Source organism: Chiloscyllium punctatum, chromosome 1 (assembly GCF_047496795.1).
Source record: "Chiloscyllium punctatum isolate Juve2018m chromosome 1, sChiPun1.3, whole genome shotgun sequence".
NCBI lineage: Eukaryota > Metazoa > Chordata > Chondrichthyes > Orectolobiformes > Hemiscylliidae > Chiloscyllium > Chiloscyllium punctatum.
In genome coordinates, this window is record NC_092739.1 from 144,984,685 (window position 1) to 145,006,104 (window position 21,420).

Sequence of the window (21,420 nt, forward strand, 5' to 3'; positions counted from 1 at the left end):
AAACCACGCCATTAACTCATTAGTCTTGCATATTATACTCATAGCATTAAAGTAAAGACCATCCAGCCTTGCTATACTCTCTAGACACTGAACATAGTCTTGCTTCCTTTGCAATAGCGCGATGTGCCTCATCTAACTTGTGGCTATTCCCCCCGACTAATTTTCATGTCATGTGCAAACTTCTTGATGGTATCCCCTACATTTTAAGTCCAACTCTTTAATGTATACTATAGACAGCAAGGGCCCCAGCCCTGAGTCCTGTGGAACGCTTCTGAAAGCAGACTTCAAGTCACACAAAATATCCTTCTATCATCATTCTCTGTTTGCTGTCTCTCAGCCAGTCTTGGATCTGGTGGGCTTTTAATTTCTTGACCAATATGCTATGACTGCTTCATCAAAGCTTTAGACCATCAGACTTTAAGACATAGGAGTGGAAGTAAGGCCATTTGGCCCATTAAGTCCACTCTGCCAGTCAATCATGGCTGACTGGCATTTCAACTCTACTTACCTGAGCTCTCCCCGTAGCCCTTAATTCCTAGTGAGATCAAGAATTTATCAACCTCTGCCTTAAAGACATTTAATGTCCTGGCCTCCACTGCACTCTGGCACTGAATTCCCCAGGCTCATCACTCTCTGGCTGAAGAAGTGTCTCCTCATTTCCATTCTAAAATTGACCCCCTCTAATTCTAAGGCTATGCCCACGGGTCCTAGTATCCCCGGAAACAAATTCCCAGCATCCACCATTTCTCAACCATGCATTATCTTGTAAGTTTCTAATAGATCTCCCCATAACCTTGTAAATTCTAATGAATACAAACCCAGGATCCTCAGCCGTTCATCATATGTTAGGCCTACCATTCCAGGGATCATCTATGTGAATCTCAGCTGGACACACTCCAGTACCATTATGTCCTTCTTGAGGTGTGGGGCCCAAAATTGGACGCAGTATTCCAAATGGGGCCTAACTAGAGCTTTATAAAATCTCAGCACATTCCTGCTTTTACATTCCAACCCTCTTGAGATAAATGACAACATTACATTTGTTTTCTTAATCACGGACTCAACCTGCAAGTCAACCTTTAGAGAATCCTGGACTAGCACTCTCAGATCCCTTTGTACATTGGCTTGATGGATTTTCTCACTGTTTAGAAAATAGACCATGCCTGTATTCTTTTTTCCAAACCTTGCATTTGCTCGCATTGAATTTCATCAGCTATTTCTTGGACCACTCTCCCTAAACTGTCTAAATCTTTCTGCAGCCTCTCCACCCCCTCAGAACTACCTGCTTGTCCACCTAATTTTGTATAACCAGCGAACTTCGCCAGAATGTTCCCAGTCCCTTCATTCAGATCATTGATGTATTAAAGTGAACAGCTGCGGCTCTAGCACTGAACCCTGCGGGACATCACTTATCACTAGCTGCCATTCCAAAAAAATACCTTTTATCCCAACTCTCTGCTTTCTGTCAGACAGCCGATCCTCAATCCATGCCAGTAGCTCACCTTGAACACCATGGGCCCTCACCTTACTCAGCAGCCTCCCATGAGGCACTTTATCAAAGGCCTTTTGGAAGTCTAGGTAGATAAGATTCACTGGGTTTCCCTGTCTAACCTGCTTGTTACCTCTTCAAAGAATTCTAACAGATTTGTCAGGCACGACCTCTCCTTACCAAATCCATGCTGACTTGTTCTAATCCGACCCTGCACTTCCAAGAATTTAGAAATCTCAATCTTAACGATGGATTCTAGAATTTTACCTTCAACCGAGGTTAGGCTAATCAGCCTATAATTTTCCATCTTTTGTCTTGATCCTTTCTTGAACAAGGGGATTACAACAGTGATTTTCCAATTATCTGGGACTTTTCCTTACTCCAGAAAGTTTTGAAAGATTACAACCAACGACTTCGCTATTTCTTCAGCCACGTCTCTCAGAACTCTAGGATGTGTTTCATCCTTTTTTTAGACCTTTTAGCTTTTCAAGTACTTTCTCCTTTTTTATTGGTACCATATTCAACTCTGCTCCTTGACTTTCCTTAATTGTTGGGATATTGCTCATGTCTTCCACTGTGAAGACTGACACAGTATTTATTAAGTTTCTCAGCTATTTCCTTATCTCCCATCACCTGTCTTCCTCCATCAATTTGTAGTGGCCCAATTTTTACTTTTGCCTCTTGTTTGTTTCTTAGAAAATAAAAGAAACTTTTACTATCATTTCTGATACTACTGGGTAGCTTACCTTCATATTTGATCCTCTCCTTCCTTATTTTTTTCTTTGTTATCCTCTGTTTGTTTTTGTAGTCTTCCCAATTTTCTGATTTCCCAGTGCTCTTGGCTACTTTATAGGCGCTCTCTTTTTCTGTGATACATTTCCAGATTTCCTTTTGTCAGCCATGGTTGTCTAATTCCACCCCAGATAATCTTTCCTTTCTTTGGGATGAACCTCTGTGCTGTGTGCTCAATTATACCCAGAAACTCCTGCCATTGTTCTACTGTCTTTCCCACTCGGCTCTGCTTCCAGTCAATTTTCGTCTGTTCCTCACTCCTACCCCTGTAATTACCTTTATTTAACTGTAACACCCTTACATCTGATTTTGCCTTCTCTCTTTCAAACTGCAGTCTTGCTAAAGTCTTTGCAGACCACACCAAATGTATTATCCTCATCAGTATTCTAGATTACTTTCTCAAAACTGTCCTGTAAAAAATCCATGCTGATTATTCCTGATTAATCCATATCCGTCCAAGTGCAGATACTTCTGCCAGTCAGAATTATTTCCAATAACTTTCCCCACCACTTATGTTAGCTGACTGGCCTGTAATTTTCTAGTTTATCCTTGCCTCCCTCAGTGTTACAACCCCACAACCTCCTCTTATCACCCACTCTCTTTACTGTGTAACCATGGATGTTGACCTGCCAGTCCTATCCATCCCTCAGGCGAAAGTGAGTACTGCAGATGCGGGAGATCACAGGATCAAGAGTGTGGTGCTGGAAAAGCACAGCAGGTCAGGCAGCATCAGAGAAGCAGGAAGATCAGTTTTTTGGGCAAAAGCCCTTCATCAGGAATGAGGCTGGGAGCCTCAGGGGTGGACAGATAAATTTGTGGGGGGCGGTGGGGGGCGGGGAAGGTAGTTGAGAGTGCATTGTAGATGGAGGTGGGGGTAAGGTGATAGGTCAGAGGGGAGGGTGGAGCGGATGGGTGGGAAGGAAGATGGACAGATCGGACAGGTCATGAGGATGGTGATGAGCTAGAAGGTTGGAACTGGGGTAAGTTTGGGGGAGGGGAAAAGAGGAAACTGGTGAAATTCACATTGATGTCCTGGGGTTGGAGGGTCCCGAGGCAGAAGATGAGGTGTTCTTCCTCTAGGCGTCAGATGGTAAGGGAGTGGTAATGGAGGCCCAGGACCTGCATGTCCTTAGCAGAGTGGGATAGAGTTGAAGTGTTCGGCCATGGGGCGGTAGGGTTGGTTGGTACAGGTGTCCCGGAGATGTTCTCTGAAGCGCTATGCGAGTTGGTGTCCTGTCTCCCCAATGTAGAGGAGACTGCTTCAGGAGCAGCGGGTGCAGTAAATGACGTTTGGAAGTGCAGGTGAAACTTTGATGGATATGGAAGGCTCCTTTAGGGCTTTGGATGGAGGTGAGGGGGGAGGTGTGGGTGCAGGTTTTGCAATTCTGGCGGTGGCAGGGGAAGGTGCCAGGAGGGGAGGGTGGGTTGTTGGGGGGTGGGGTGTGGGCCTGACCAGGTAGTCACGGCAGGAACCGTCTTTACAGAAAGCGGATAAGGGTGGGGAGGGGAATATATCTCTGGTGATGGGGTCCGTTTATAGGTGGCGGAAATAGCGGAGGATGATGCGATTTATGTGTTGGTGAAGTTGATGAACTATCCATCTCTCAGCCAAGTCTCAGTCATAGCCACAAAGGTGTGCAGTACTGTAGCTTTGTGTTGTCAGCTTAACTATCTTATTTCTCATGTATTGAATGGGAATATGCATTGATATCTTGTGCTATCATTAAATAAAAAATGCCTTTGTATCAAACATTTTCAATTGCATTGTGAAGCACAAAGTTAAAAATCACACAGCACCAGGTTATAGTCCAACAGATTTAATTGGAAGCACCAGCTCTCGGAGCGACGCTCCTTCATCAGGCACTACCACCTGATGAAGGAGTGTCGCTCCGAAAGCTAGTGTGCTTCCAATTAAACCTGTTGGACTATAACCTGGTGTTGTGTGACTTTTAACTTTGTACACCCCAGTCCAACACCGGCATCTCCAAATTGTGAAGCACAGTTCATTTTATATACAAAAGTTTGTACTTTGAGTGAATATTTATATGTTGTCATTACCAAACACTTAGATAGAAAGCTATCCCAAGGCATTGCACAGTGATGTTAGAATTTGATACAAAGCCAAGTGGTTGGGTTTTGGAGGGGGCGTGGGAACATGCAAAGCTTGGTCAAAGGGTTGGTTTTTGGGAGAACATGGGGTCAAAGTCCCAAAGCATAATTCTCTGACACTGAAAACTCACATTTACAAAATCCCTTTAAAGGAAAAGCAGAACTATCGTTTCACCGGCCACTGGATTTTACTTTGGATTTCCATTGTTCATGGCCATTTTGTCAGAAAAATAGCCCCTGTTTCAGGCATCTTTTCAGTATTTTCATAACTGTACACAGATCCAAGCATTGTCTCTTTATTTCGCCCTTTCATTTTGAATAAAGCATGTTTTTCTATCAACACTTTTTATCGTATACCCCAGAGAGTAGTATTTGTTGGACACTTTCCTGTTCGCGATGTAAATTGAAAAGCCTTCATGAATTAGTGTCATTTGAGTGATTTTTAGAATAATTGTGAAATGTTCAGTTATGAGAAATGTGAGAACAGTTGACACTTGTGACTTAGACAAAAATACTAGGATGGTTTCCGATTAGTGCAACATGCTAGTTATTTGAAAGAAAAGTTGGAAAAACTCAGCTGACTGCTGCATCTGTAGATAGAGGAGCAGAGTTAACACGTCAAGCCTTTGACTTTTCTTCAGAATTCAATATGTTTCTTTTGGGTTATCCATCAGTCTTGATCATAAGAATAACTTTGGAAAATGCTCATCACAAAATATAGTATTTTAATTATCTATCATGTTAACTTTTTGCTGTTTCAAGATAATCCAAATTACTGGTGTGTTAGTGGCCCCTGTAGTGTCAAACACCAGTCTTTTTGTGTCTCCTGTAACTATACTTCAACAAAAATCAGTTTTCAATGTCTAGAATTGTTTGACTCATGAACTATTGATTTTGTTTTGAATTTTGATCTCTTGGCAAAATAGATTCTGATGATTCATCACTCTTATTTTGCCGGTACAGTTTGAAAATGTGTGATGCAAATGGTAAACAAATTTTAAAGATTTCTGTTTGTTTCTTTGTTACCTCAGCAGATCAGAACCAACAGCGAAATGTAGTGGCTGCTGTTGGAAGACCTCGACCCGTTAATGAAGATCGTCCAGCAGGTGCACCAAGGGTACGACGTAATCTCAGGAATAGACTTTTGGCTCGAAGGCTTCTGGAAGCTGAACAGGATGCTCAAGGTAATTATCAACATTATGAATACAGTGGCATTTTCTCGCAGTTTGCTGTTTTTTTTTAAATAGAGCCTGCTTTGAGTTCTGCAAGTTGACGGATGTCAGCAAGAAATTTCAGCATATTTGCATTGGGCCTTAGATGTTTTCATAGATTAACCATTGTGTACAATGGTATGATGTACATAAAGACATGTAAGATTGCGATTTGAGATTTAAAACTGTAAATTGTAGGAAGAAGGCAAGGCTTTGGGGAATGCTTTTCGGTTCAAAATTTTCAATGACATTCACGCATATTGCAACTTGAGTTGTGGAAGGTTCAGTGGGCTTCATGGTGTTTTCACCCTGAGGGGAGCCACCACATTGAATAACTCCGAAGTACTGTCTATTACAGTGCTGTTTGTTTTGCATGCTTTAGTGAAACCAAGTGATTGTTACGTGAAGCAGAGATGACATTCTGTGCAATTTACAGAGAAGATAGAATAATATGTTGGAATCTAGGAACAGGATTAGACCATTCAGTGGCTCAGTGGTTAGCACTGCAGCCTCACAGCGCCAGGGGCCCAGGTTCAATTCCAGCCTTGGGCGACTGTCTGTGTGGAGCTTGCACATTTTCCCTGTGTCTGTGGGGGTTTCCTCAGGGTGCTCCAGTTTCCTCCCATAATCCAAAGATATGCACGTTAGGTGAATTGGCCATGCTAAATTGCCCATAGTATTTATGATGTGTAGGTTGGGGGTAAATGTAGAGTAATGGGGAATGGGTTTGGGTGGGATACTCTTTTTGGAGAGTCAATGAGGACTTGTCAGGCCGAAGGGCCTGTTTCCATGCTGTAGGGATTCTATAATTCTATGAATCCATCAAGCTCACCATACATTCTGTATCGTGGCTGATTATCTTGTTAATGCCACTTTCTCATCCTATCTCAGTGCCTCTTAATCAGTGAGATTGCCTCATGTGCCTAATCTCTAGGGAATACATGTGCAGTTTCCACAAATGTCCTCCTATAATAATACTGACCTGGTTTGTTGCTCTAATGGTTGTGATAATGGATGAATAATCCAAAAATCCCAAATCCTATTGGGGCAATAAATTTGATAATTTTGGGCTAGCACCAATAAATAAAAGTTTCTGGATTGTTTTTAACAGTTCAGCTGGTTCACTAAATTTCTACAGGGAAGAGATTTTGCTGCCTCTACCTAGTCTAGATTACAATGACCAGGGATCAAGATAAGGAGAAACCTCTTTAATCAGAGTAAAGAGTTAGGATTTAGGAGAATGGTGGAGCCAGATACCATAGGAGGATTGAAAATACAGCTTTATATATATTTGAAAGTGATGGATGTAGAGGGCTGGAGAATGAGGAGATAGAGCTGGAGAATGCGACTAGGTAGGTAGCTCTTTCAGGAGCTGATGCAGACACAATGGATCAAATGGCCTTCTGTCCTGTAAAATCCTGTGATTCTATACACGTGATTTCAGTCCTGCACCTTGTGGATAATTCTTCACACTCTCAGGATAGTAAAAGATGTGACTGTTGATATCAACAATTTGGAGCAATGTTTTTTTTCAGTGCTAAAATAAAAATAAAATATAGGGTGGATCAATGGGTAGGACTGCTGCCTCACAACGCCAGGGCCCAGGTTTGATTCCAACTGGTGACTGTCTCTACGGAGTTTGCACATTCTCCCCATGTCTGCGTGGGCTTCTTCCCACAGTCCAAAGATGTGCAGGTTAGTTGGATTAGCTGTGCTAAAATTTCCCATTGTGTCCAGAGATATGCAGGCTCTGTGGATTTTCCGTGGGAAATGCAGGGTTATAGGGATAGGGTAGACAAGCAGGAGGCTGGAAGAACACAGCGAGCCAGGCAGCATCAGGAGATGGAGAAGTCAGGTGGGTCTGAGTGGCATGCTTTTTGGAGGATCAGTGTGGACTCGATGAATTGAATGGCTTGCTTCCATAAGGGATTCTACGATCTCTGACTTTGCCCAAGTGGTTTAAAAGAACCTTGTCTCCAGATATTTTCTAGTCAACCTGTCAGAGATTTCATTACACATCACTGCAACAAGTAGGACCTAAATTTAGGCTTCCTGGCCCAGAGCTAGGGACACTACCACTGCACCACAAAAGTGCAGACATTACCTGTTACACATGTTTAATCTTATACAGAGACAGACAATGTGGTGAAACTTGGTATTCTTTTGAGCAAAGTTGAGGGTGTAAGAGATATTGTCCAAAGCTATTGTGCAGTTACTGAGCTGATGAAGATGGGGAACATCATAGATGAGCCCAAACTGAGCTGAGTTTCTATATATCCTGATTGTCATAATTAGATACATGGAAGGAGTTGATTTTTCTGTCTTTCTGTGATTTACTTTGTTCTATAAAACATGATGTCTGCACTGATATTTTAATCCATGAAAGGTAAACTCGCACATCTGACAATGCTATATGCCTTTTAAAGGTAGGTACAGAATGCAAATTTTGAGAATATACTTCTGGTTGATATGTGGGAATTTCAGTTACTGGAACAGAATAAGAGAGAGATTCTGGAGTTGCTATTTGGTTTGATAATAGCTTAATTCTGAGCATTCTCAAGGGTCTCCTGTGCTAGCTAATAGCAATTTCAACACACATTTTCTAGGTGATGAGTATTGTTAATAGTTGAGACTGTAGGCTGGCTGAGCAGGTGGAATTGCTGAGTAAAGAATCTCTGCTGATACATTTTCGTTGTATGAATATAATCTTGTTTATAGGCAGTACTTCTGAGTAATTGATGACAGTTGTTCGCAAACAAGGTCATGGAGATTGACTGACTGAATCAACTCCCTCACTACCTTTTCATTTCACCAACTGGAAACAACAGTGGGCAGCTGTTAACTGGGAAAATGTTTATTGAAAAATGATTATTCGCAAAAATGAATTTGCATAAACTTTTTGCCCGTATTTTATTTTTGGATGTGTTGCTAGTAAGGCAGCTTCCATCCTTTAGTCATACCGTATAAGGATTTTTCATTTACTTATTTTAGTCAGTACTGCAACAGTTGCTTGCATTTCACAACCCACCCATTCTCACACTTGCAGCTGTGGATTTATACTGTACTGTACTGGGTAATGAGACCATTATTAAAGATGGCACTTATAATGTCAGCTTGTTCAACTTCTGTATTTCATTTGCTGATTCCAGTTATTGCTTTGTTGATTCTATGACTGACCTCTTTGCTTGAATTAATTACTTGGGCTTTTAATTTGCTGGGACGGAGGGGGAATGTGTTGAGCAAGGCTATTACTTGAGATAATGAGATTTTCTCTGCCAAACAAACCTTCAACCAGAGAAATTGTTTACACTTAGCTCTTCAATTTTGTAGATAAGTAATGAGTTAAGACTTGGTCTACTTCTATAATGAGTTACCTTTGGTTTAAGATGGTGGTGGGTAGTTAGTTATACAATGATCTGTAACATCAAGATGGACAGAGAATTGGCTGAGGTAGAAAGCACTAGAAAGGAAATAGCAATGTATTAGGTGAAGTCGCAGGAAGAGGGAAAGTAATAAAGAGTTGCTGTGCTACGTGTGGAAATGTGGAAAGATTAGGAAGAAAGGAAAGGAGGGATGGCAAAGGGATATGGGCTGGGCGCTGGCAGGTGGATTAGATTGGGTTGGGACTGTTTTGGTTCTGTTCGCCGAACTGGGAATTTGTGTTGCAGACGTTTCTTCCCCTGTCTAGATGACATCCTCAGTGCTTGGGAGCCTCCTGTGAAGCGCCTCTGTGATGTTTCCTCCGGCATTTATAGTGGTTTGTATCTGCCGCTTCTGGTTGTCAGTTCCAGCTGTCCGCTGCAGTGGCTGGTATATTGGGTCCATGTCGATGTGCTTATTGATTGAACCTGTGGATGAGTGCCATGCCTCTAGGAATTTCCTAGGAGGAAACATCACAGAAGCGCTTCACAGGAGGCTCCCAAGCACTGAGGATGTCACCTAGACAGGGGACGAAACATCTGCAACACAAATTCCCAGCTCGGCGAACAGAACCAGAACAACAACGAGCACCCGAGCTACAAATCTTCTCCCAAACTCTGGGTTGGGATATCTAGTCGGCATGTACGAGTTGGACCGAAGGGTCTGTTTCCATGCTGTACAGCTCTATGACTCTAATAAGGAGATCACTTCAGTGCTGGAGAGAGGATATAGAATCCCTACAGTGTGGAGCCAGACCCTTCGGCCCAACAAGTCTACACTGATCCAGCCAGACCCATTCCCCTACTGCTTTACATTTACCCCAGACTAACGCACCTAACCTACGCATCCTGGAACACAATGGACAGTTTTAACATGGCCAATTCACCTAACCCGCACATCTTTGGATTGTGGGAGGAAACCGGAAGGAAACCCATGCAAACATGGGGAGCATGTGCAAACTCCATACAAACAGCCCGAGACAGGAATCGAACTCTGGTTCGTTGTGCTGTGAAGTAATAGTGCTAACCACTGAGCCACCGTACCGCCCCAATGACTCCAACCCAGGCAACATTCTTGTAAAGGATGACTCCAAGAACAGGAGACTGGTTAGCAAGGTTAGATCTTATGGAATACTAGCTATTTGGATATAGAGCTGGCTCGAAGGTAGAAGGTGGTGGTGAACGGTTGCTTTTCAGATTGAAGGCCTGTGACCAGCGATGTGCCACAAGGATCGGTGCTGGGTCCACTGTTTTTCGTCATTTATATAAATGTTTTGGATGTGAACATAGGAGGTATAGTTAGTAAGTTTGCAGATGACGCCAAAATTGGAGGTGCAGTGGACAGCAAAGAAGGTTACCTCAGTACAATGGGATCTTGATCAGATGGGCCAACGGGCTGAGGAGTGGCAAATGGAGTTTAATTTAGATAAATGCGAGATGCTGCATTTTGGAAGAGCAAATCTTAGCAGGACTTATCCACTTAATGGTAAGGTCTGAGGGAGTGTTGCTGAACAAAGAGACCTTGGAGTGCAAGTTCATAGCTCCTTGAAAGTAGAGTTAGAGGTAGATAGGATAGTGAAGAAGGCGTTTGGTATGGTTTCCTTTATTGGTCAGAGCATTGAGTATAAGAGTTGGGAGGACATATTGCATCTGTACAGGACATCGGTTAGGCCACTTTTGGAATATTGCGTGCAGTTCTGGTCTCCTTCCTATTGGAAGAGTGTTGTGTAACTTGAAAGGGTTCAGAAAAGATTTACAAGGATGTTGTCAGGATTGGAGGATTTGAGCTATAGGAAGAGGTTGAATAGGCTGGGGTTGTTTTCTCTGAAACATTGAAAGCTGAGGGGTGACCTTATAGAAGTTTATAAAATCATAAAGGGCATGGATAGGATAAATAGACAAGGTCTTTTCCCTGGGGTGGGGTGTCCAGAACTAAAGGGCATAGGTTTAGGCTAAGAGGGGAAAGATATAAAAGGGACCTAAAGGGCAACTTTTTCACGCAGAGGGTGGTGTGTGTCTGGAATGAGCTACCAGAGGATGTGGTGGAGGCTGGTACAATTACAGCATTTAAAAGGCATCAGGATGGGTATATTAATAGGAAGAGTTTAGAGGGATATGGGCCAAGTGCTGGCAAATGGGACTAGATTAGGTTAGGATATCTGGTCGGCATGGATGGGTTGGATCAAAGGGTCTGTTTCCATGCTGTACATCTGTACGACTCTATAAAAGAATCTTTTTTGTGTTTTGGACCCAAAATCAATAGTGCTCTGTGCAATCCATAAATCACTGACTAGGGGGGGATAAATGTGGATGAAGAGATCTTGAAAGGAAATTACACAGAGCTGCAAAAAATGCCAGATGGATTATAATGTATTAGTACAGTATAAAAGCATAAAGGAGGACAACAATTATTAATGAGAGAAGAGAAATTTGTTCATTCTGGTCTTCCCTGTACACCAGGAAGACAATGCTGAACCTAGTTCTTGGAAATGAGTTGGGAAAAGTAAACCAACTGTCAGTAGTGAATCATGTAGGGGCAATGATCATTGTAACAATAGGTTTGGGCTGGCTGTGAAAAGGGGTATGGTCAATCTAGGATAAGAATATTTAATTGCCAGGAAGTATCTAAAGAAGAAAGTGTTCAGGAGCAGTCAACAAGTATTCTGAAGGTGGCAGTGGTGCAAAATGTACTTGGGGAATTTCAAAGACTGTCACTCAAGTGGCCCAGCAGCAGCATTACTGATTGAGCTGGTGAGGTCCTAAAGGGCATAGCTAGGTTGGGTCTACAGCAGGTGGCGAAGAAAAACATTCTTGATCTCATCCTGACCAATCTGCCGGCTGCAGATGCATCTGTTTGTGACCATATTGGTAAGAGTGACCACCTTATAGTCCTTGGAGACAGAGTTCTGTCTTCACCTTGAGCATACCTTCTATCATGCTGTGTGGCACAATCATCATGCTAAATGGAACTGACTTTAGCAGAACTAACAACTCAAGACTGGGCATCCATGAGGCCCTGTGGGCTGTCAACAGCAGCTGAATTTTCACATTTCAGTCCATAATCAAAAACACAGAAAAAGAAAAGCAAATGGTCTTTAGAAAGAAGGGGAAGATGCGGTTATGAGTCATTGGTCATATTCTTTGAATCCTCCTTCGAAGCAGTGAGGTGGGAGGGCAAATTCGGAGGACTGGAGAATTGCAAATGTTATACATTTGTTCAAAAATGTCATGAAGGTAAGTGCAGAAACTACAGGTCAATCATTTGAACCTTTGAGGTGGGCAAGCTTTTGGGAATGATTGGGACCAAATTAAAAATAACTTAGACAAATGTGAGTTAATTAAGGATTGTTTTATGGCAAATCTCACTCAACTAATCTGTTTGAGTTTTTGATAAGGTATAGGGAGGATAGATGAGGGTAATGCTGTTGCTGTTTCAGCTGGCAGATTGGTAAGGATGAGGTCAAGAATGTTTTCTTCATCACCTGCTGTAGACCCAGTCTAGCAGCTATGTCCTTTAGGACCTGACTAGCTCAATCAGGAGTGCTGCTGCTCAGCCACTCTTGGTGACAGCCATTGAAATTCCCCACTGAGAGTACATTTTGCACCCTTGCCACCTTCAGAGTAATCTTGACTGCCAAAAGAAATTGGAAAAGGTAACGTGCCAAACTTGTGAGCAAAGTTAGACCTCATCGGGTAAAAGTGACAGTATCGATATAGATACAAAATTAGCTGAGTAGCTGAAGATAGTAGTGGTACATGATTATTTCTCAAACTGAATGTTTGTAGTGGAGTTTTCAGGTGTTAGTATTAGGCGACTTTCTGATAATACAGCAATTACCTAAACTTTAGTGTACCAAGGACAATTTCAAAAATTGTAGATGATTTACACTCGTAAAAATTGTGAACTGTGAGGAGGATTGTGCCAAAATTCTAACGGACATAGGTTGATGGAATAATCAGTCAAGTGGCAGTTGAAATTTAATGCTGAGGAATGAGAAAAGATTCAATTTGGTAGGAAGAATGTGAAAGCATGTCATATAAAATGAAGTGTTCAATCTTAAAAGTGCAGGAGAAGAAGGACTTAGTGATTTGTAAAAATATGAACCCAAATGTTCCAATGCAGGTGGGAGTGATAAAATATATGGGGTCCTAGGCTTAATAAGTAGAAGCATGAAATATAAGAGCACGGGAGTTAAACCTGTACACATTTTGGTTCCGCCTTAATAGGATATTTCATCCAGTCCTCACTTAAGGAAGAATGCAAATGCATTAGAGAAGGGTCACAAGAATGGTTGCAATGGATAGATTAGAGAAGCTAGAATTGCTTTCCCTGCAGAAGAGAAGCTTGAGTGGAGATTTTACAGAGGTATTCAAAATCTTCAAATGATGGAGAGAAAAACAGATTCTAAAGCCTCCACTAATGGGAACTGAGAGCATAGATTTTATTCACTTTGACAGGAAGAATAGAAGAACTGAATATTATTTAAATGGAGAAAGATTGCAGAAAGCTACAGCACACAAGGATTTGGAAGTCTTCATGCATAAATCACAAAAAGCTAGCATTCAATTTCAGGTAATAATGAAAGTCATAAATGGAATGTTTATTTCAAAAGAAATTTAGTATAAAAATGTGGAGGTTGCATTAAAAATATATAAGTCACTAGTCAGACAACAGCTGGAATATTGTGAAGAGTTTTGGTCTATCTTATCCAAGGGAAAGAGACACTGGCATTGGAGCCAGTCTAGGGGAGAGTCACTAAATTGATCCGGATAATGGAGAGATGGTGTCTTATGAGGAGACGTTGAGACAGTTGGGCTTATTCTCATAGAAGAACGAGAGGCACCCTTTATTGAACCCTACGAGATGCATAGAAGCCTTGACAAGATAGATACAGAGTGAGTGTTTTTCCTTCTGATACTGTCTGGAAGCAGAGGGCATAATCTCATAAAAGGGAGTTGCACATTTACAGCAGATGAGCAATTTGTTCTTTCAGAGGGCAGTGAATCTGTGAATTTCTATATTGCAGATGGTTGTCAAGGCAGGCCATTACATTTATTCATGGCTGAGATAGATTTTTAATCAAGGGAATGAAGGGTTTTTGAGGTAAGGCATGAAAGAGGATTTGGACATTATTTGATCAGCCATGATCTCATTGAATGGTAGAGATGACTCACTGGGTTAAATGGCCAACTTCTGCTCCTGTACCTTATGCTGTGGTCTTGAGGTCTTTGTTTTTTTCCTTTAACTTTATTATGTAGATTCTTGTATTCCTATTTTATGTCCTCATGTACTGTTTTGCTATCACTGTGAATACTGAGACTGTCCTAAGAGAGTAGGTTTAGAGACTTAAATAAGCATTATTGGTCCGAATGTTTTCACCTTGCTATGAAAGCTGTGAATCTTAGAGCATTGACTTTGGAGTCAAGTTAAAGTCAGGAAGTTCCTGGTCAGTGGTTTTCCATCTCTAACAAATTACTTTAAAGGTATTTTAAAAATTTAATTGCTTAACATGAAATCAAGAATCAAGCAAAGCATAAGGCTCAAAAATGTTATTTTAGCAAGTTATGTGTGGAGTTCAATCCTTGCTGTAAAATGGTAGAGATGCTAGCATTTGAAATAAATGGGATAATCCACCCTTAAGATCAGAATTGCAAAGAATATATTGGTATCATAGTTTCAGTGCCTCTGCAATTGTGTCCAACCCAAAAATGTTGTCTTGTGGATGAAATTAAAATAAAACTATCCTCTTTAGTAATCAACCAAAATAAGCCACTGTGGCAATTTATAAAGTAGCAGCCATGCTATCAGGAAGCTCACTGCTGTGGTTTTGTGTGAAGATAATGTAGTTGGTTTACATTATCCACAGAAGGAAAAACACTCTGCATCTATCTTGTCAAGGCTTCCACAAATCTTATAGGGTTCAATAAAGGGTGACTCTCCATCTTCTAAACTCCAGTGAGAACAATTTGAAAGGTTAATCATAGAATCCCTATAGTGCAGAAACAGACCCTTCGGCCCAACAAGTCCACACCGACCCTCCGAAGAGTAACTCACCCAGACCCATTCCCCTACCCTATTACTCTACATTTACCCCTAACTAATGCACCTAACCTACACATCCCTGAACATTATGGGCAATTTAACTTGGCCAATTCACCAAACCTGCACATCTTTGGATTCTGGGACGAAGCTGAAACATCCAGAGGAAACCCGTGCAGACATGGGGAGAATGTGCAAACTCCACACAGTCACCTGAGGCTGGAATTGAACCCAGGTCCCTGGCACTGTGAAGCAGCAGTGCTAACCACTGAGCCACCATGCTGCCCTTTTAAAACATACAGAAGTACAGAATCCCTACCATGTGGAAACAGGCCCTTCAAGTCCATAGCGACCCTCCGAAGAGTAATCCACCCAGACCCATTCCCTCCACCTCCTATATTTACCCTCCCTGACTAATGCACCTAACCTATACATCCCTGAACACTGGGCAATTTAGCACAGCCAATTCACCTGACCTGCACATCCTAGGACTTTGGGAGGAAACTATAGCACCTGGATGAAACCCACGTAGACACAGGGAAAATTTACAAACTTCTCACAGGGAGTCGGCCGAGGTTGGAATCAAGCCCGGGTCCATGCTGCTGTGAGGCAACAGTGCTAACCACTGAGCTGCTGTGCCAACCCTATGTTGGACTTGTTGTGGATCAAGCTTTTGCCTCTGCCTTTTTCTTGAAGGAGTCATTACCCAATGAGATCATTTTTTGGACACCACTCGCGTTTTTACACATCAGCAAATGGCTATTCCTAATGTTAATAGCCTCCACATTAAGTGCCAGTAAGTGTTCCAAGCGTGGTCATTTCTTGTCAATGATCCACATAGGTGAGCTTTTAGCAGATATGCTGGACAGTATGTTGAAGGAGGAACTAAGATCATTTTCCTCCCCTTAATCCATGCCTCCTGAACAAATTGTATACTTGTTTCTTTTCCAAATATGATAACCTAATTTTGCAGAGGCACAAACCCTGATGTTTCTGGTCTGAGGCTCAACTCCTCACTGCTCTAACTAATTAGAGTCATAGAGATGTACAGCATGGAAATAGACTCTTCGGTTCAACCCGTCCATGCCGACCAGATATCCCAACCCAATCTAGTCCCACCTGCCAGCGTCCGGCCCATATCCCTCCAAACCCTTCCTATACATATACCCATCCAAATGCCTCTTAAATGTTGCAATTGTACCAGCCTCCACCACTTCCTCCTCAGCTCATTCCATACACATACCACCCTCTGCGTGAAAAGGTTGCCCCTTAGATCTCTTTTATATCTTTCCCCGCTCACCCTAAACCTCTAGTTCTGGACTCCCCGACCTCAGGGAAAAGACTTTTTCTATTTATCCTATCCATGCCCCCTCATAATTTTGTAAACCTCTATAAGGTCACCCCTCAGCCTCCGCCGCTCCAGGGAAAACAGCCCCAGCCTGTTCAGCCTCTTCTTTAGCTCAGATCCTCCAACCCTGGCAACATCCTTGTAAATCTTTTTTTAACCCTTTCAAGTTTCACAACATCTTTCTGATAGGAAGGAGACCAGAATTGCACACAATATTCCAACAGTGGCCTAATCAACGTCCTGTACAGCCGCAACATGACCTCCCAACTCCTGTACTCAACACTCCGACCAATAAAGGAAAGCATACCAAATGCCGCCTTCACTATCCTATCTACCTGCGACTCCACTTTCAAGGAGCTATGAACCTGCACTCCAAGGTCTCTTTGTTCAGCAACACTCCCAAGGACCTTACCATTAAGTGTATAAGTCCTGCTAAGATTTGCTTTCCCAAAATGCAGCACCTCGCATTTATCTGAATTAAACTCCATCTGCCACTTCTCAGCCCATTGGCCCATCTGGTCCAGATCCTGTTGTAATCTGAGGTAACCCTCTTCGCTGTCCACTACACCGCCAATTTTGGTGTCGTCTGCAAACTAACTAACTGTACCTCTTATACTCACATCCAAATCGTTTATGTAAATGACAAAAAGTAGAGGGCCCAGCACCGATCCTTGTAGCACTCCCCTGGTCACAGGCCTCCAGTCTGAAAAAGAATCCTCCATCACCACCCTCTGTCTTCTACCTTTGAGCCAGTTCTGTATCCAAATGGCTAGTTCTCTCTGTATTCCATGAGATCTAACCTTGCTAATCAGTCTCCCATGGGGAACCTTGTCGAACGCCTTACTGAACTCCATATAGATCACATCTACTGCTCTGCCCTCATCAATCCTCTTTGTTACTTCAAAAAACTCAATCAAGTTTGTGAGACATGATTTCCCACGCACAAAGCCATGTTGACTATCCTTAATCAGTCCTTGCCTTTCCCAGTACATGTACATCCTGTCCCTCGGGATTCCCTCCAACAACTTGCCCACCACTGAGGTCAGGCTCACCGGTCTGTAGTTCCCTGGCTTGTCTCTACCACCCTTCTTAAACAGTGGCACTACGTTTGCCAACCTCCAGTTTTTCGGCACCTCACCTGTGTCTATCGATGATACAAATATCTCAGCAAGAGGCCCAGCAATCATTTCTCTAGCTTCCCACAGAGCTTTTGGGTACGCCTGATCAGGTCCTGGGGATTTATCCACTTTTAAGTTTCAAGACATCCAGCACTTCCCCCTCTGTAATCTGGACATTTTGCAAGATGTCACCATTTATTTCCCTACAGTCTATATCTTCCATATCCTTTTCCACAGTAAATACTGATGCAAAATATTCATTTAGTATCCCCCCCCCCCCCCCCATTTTCTGTGGCTCCACACAAAGGCTGCCTTGCTGATCTTTGAGGGGCCTTATTCTCTCCCTAGTTACCCTTTTGTCCTTAATACATTTGTAAAAACCCTTTGGATTCTCCTTAATTCTATTTGCCAAAGCTATCTCATGTCCCCGTTTTGCCCTCTTGAGTATACTCCTACTTTCTTTATATTCTTCTAAGGATTCACTCGATCTATCCTGTCTGTACCTGACATATGCTTCCTTCTTTTTCTTAACCAAACTCTTAATTTCTTTAGTCATCATACATTCCCTATACCTACCAGCCTTCCCTTTCACCCTTATGGATTGAGCTGTAAAATACACTCTCTTCAGCCCACAGGATAAAGAATACTATTAAAATGGATTAACCAGTGGTTTCTTGGTATACAGCAGCGGATAATTGTACTTGGTCATGTATCCCATTATCACGTATTAGTGGAGTACTAGAAGTTGAGATTTGCTTTTCAATATCCATGCATCCACTTGCCATTGCAGCCTTTTACGAATGTGCCACTCGGGGAAAGCCATAGAGACATCTGGCCTGTACCACTATATATTAGCAGTCTCAATCATCAACATTGCATGAATCAGTACTTGTTGAACTTAGAAAGCAATCTGCATTTTTGAGTTCAGAATTAACATCAGGTATGCTCACAATTGGACTCCCCACAAAACCCAGCTCTCTCAAACATTTGTTGAATGCCATGAGAAACATGTTTGGTAGAACAAGTATTCCTCTTACACAGTTCTGGTGTGCAGGTAACTTGAATTCAGCCACATGTAAAAAATTCCTTGAGTGTCTTTAATAGGCTCTACCCTGCACTCAAACTCAGATTTGAAATGGAACACTCATTTGTTTTTATACTTATTCACGCACTGACCAGGCAGTGTTTATTACCCGTCCCTGATTGCATTAAGTGTTAACAACCACATTGCTGAGGGTCTGGAGTTACATGCAGGCCAGACAAGGTAAAGATGGCAGTTTCCGTCCCTAAAGGACATTAGTGTACCAGATAGTTTTTTTTTGACAATTGACAATGGATCCATGGTCATCATTAGACTTCTAATTCCAAATATTTATTAAATTTGAATTCCACCATCTGCCATAGCAAGATTCAAACCAAGGTCCCCAGAAAATTACCAGCGTCTCTGGCTTAATAGTCTGGTGATAATTACTATGAGCCCACCTCCCCATGATTTCCCTTTCCTTAAATTCCTAGTTGAGAAATATGCCAGAGAGATGCTACTACTGTTTACTGCAAACTTATTTTCGCTGGTCAGACTATATGCTTGGCTTCCAATAGTTCCATGCGTTCATGGATTGATCATAGAATCCCTGTAGTGTGGAAACAGGTCATTTGGCCCAACAAGTCCACACCAACCCTCCAAAGAGTAACCCACTCAGACCCATTCCCTACATTTACCCTGACTAGTGCACCTAACCTACACATCCCTGAACACTATGGGCAATTTGGCATGACCAAGTCACCTTACCCGAACATCTTTGGATTGTGGGAGGAAACCAGAGCACCAGGGGAAACCCATGCGAACACTGGGAGAATGTGCAAGCTCCACACAGTCACCCAAGGCTGGAATTGAACCAGGGTTCCTGGCACTGTGAGGTAGCAGTGCTAACTACTGAGCCACCGTACCGCCCTTTTCGTTTTGCTTTTCTCATAGGAAACCTCATATATAGGCATTTTTTTCATGATGCAAGCTTGATGCTAAATAGGGCACATCAAAGCCATCCTTCGAGATAATGGCTATCCCAATCAGATAACTTCTTGCTAAAACTCATGAAAATCTGTAAGACCTCTGGGTCCTGAGAAGTGTCGAATCTACCTAGGATTACCTGGAAGGGTAAGGTATCTGAATAGTTTTAGTACCAGATGAAGATAGACATTTCATGTTGCTACTATGCAGTTGCAAACAGGAATGGTGTTTGCACTGACAGGATGTTACCATCAAGCGAAATATTTATTAAATTCCAAATAGAGTCAAGCAAAAAATGACTATCTGCCTTTCACAAAAGTGAGCACAATCGTAAATGAATTTTAATACCAATGTGATGTCAGGAATGTCAGCTGTATGCTCTAAAGAGTTGTGGATTATATCAAACAGCAGATTCCTTCGGCCTTTCACACAAAGTACTGACTGTATCCAACCAACCTGCACTTGCAATGCTTGCATCACAGTATCCAACGTTGGATATCATTCAGCAATTGGACAATGATCCTGTTAACTGAATGATCCTGTGTGAAGAATTACACTGACAACCAGTTTAGGATTGTCATTCGGTCTTGCAGTCTGGCGTACTTGCATATACTGGAAGCTACACACATTAATGCACAGAGCCTTATTTCTTGCAGTGCATTTGCATGCGTTGTGCCTGTTTCAACTTATCAAAATAGGTGACAGCCAGTTACTAATTTATTTCTCAGTGAAGTGCCTTGATCAGAATCAGCCTGTTTTGGTTTGAATTTTAAACAAAACCCAGCGGTTAATTGTCAGTCAATATTAACTGCTGCATTCTCTATGATAATACCTCTACCAGTCAGTTTTTACTTGCCAACAGTTTTGCACTGTCACCTTTTTTAAAATTAATGTTGTTTTTCTTCTTTATCGGTATTATTGCGAATTTTCCTGATAAGTGCATTATGAAAAGGTTCAACAAGATATAGCATTGCTGTAGTACGGAAGTGACCGATCCAATTTAATATGGTGATCGAAGTATACTTGTTCAGAGAAGCGTAATGAGGTTATGCGTTAAATGGAAACCTCCTTGCATTATCAGCACATGAGATCTTGGGACTATAAGCACAATGTTCATTTGCTGCTTTTGTTTAAAAATTAAGCAGAGACTGTATTCAAGGAGTACAATATCAGACCAGACAGGAAACTTTAAAGCTGCATTTGGCCCTAGTGAGCCCATGTCTGCAGTACGCATGCAGCTTTGTTATACCTTTTAAAATAAGATGCATAATTGTTGGAGAGAATACAGGGAAGCACTACAGGCCTAATTTCAGAAGTTATGGAAATTACATGTATCAGGAAATATTGGTTACCAGACATTGAAAAGGGCTTAGTTTAAAGCCAAGCTAAGTTAGAAGTGATGTTCTAATTTCTTTTGGCTGAATGATCCCATTTCTTCATTATTACCGTTTTGTAGCACATAGTCTTGAACTTGTTTGCCGGGGATATTTGCCTGTGAATTTTATTAGGGTTATTTAGGCCATGGAAATTAGAAAGTCCCTTTTTAAGTTATTGTTTGAGCAAACACTGCTTTAAATTAATCCCTTTTCAGATTTTCTGATGCACTACTACAACAAAACTACAGGAATGACTTTGCAGTCTTTTCTACTGAGACCCATATGTCAATTACTGATTGTATCTTAGAAATGTTGTGCACTTCACTCTTTGCTGCAAGGCACATGGGGTGGAGAAGATCAATTTCTGCAGTTAGAGTATCCTCCTTTATGTACTATTTTGCAGCATATTCTAAAACCATTCCCACAATACATTTTTGTAACAGTTTAATAAATTGTGAAATTATTATTCTTCTGAGACTACTTTTTAATTGAAAAAGTACACATACATGG

At 41.9% G+C, this 21,420-nt stretch overlaps 1 protein-coding gene across 2 annotated transcripts in view; it reads left to right on the top strand.

Moving 5' to 3' along the window:
- Nucleotides 1-21,420, top strand: part of LOC140480974 (DDRGK domain-containing protein 1-like) — a 120,664-nt gene that overhangs the window by 73,934 nt on the left and 25,310 nt on the right. The window contains exon 2 of one of the 2 annotated variants that reach the window (XM_072576591.1): nucleotides 5,425-5,574. In XM_072576591.1, the coding sequence (XP_072432692.1) occupies nucleotides 5,425-5,574 (150 nt within the window). Of the gene's footprint in view, nucleotides 1-5,421; nucleotides 5,575-21,420 lie in introns of both variants that reach the window. The other variant, XM_072576583.1, reaches the window with a different exon arrangement.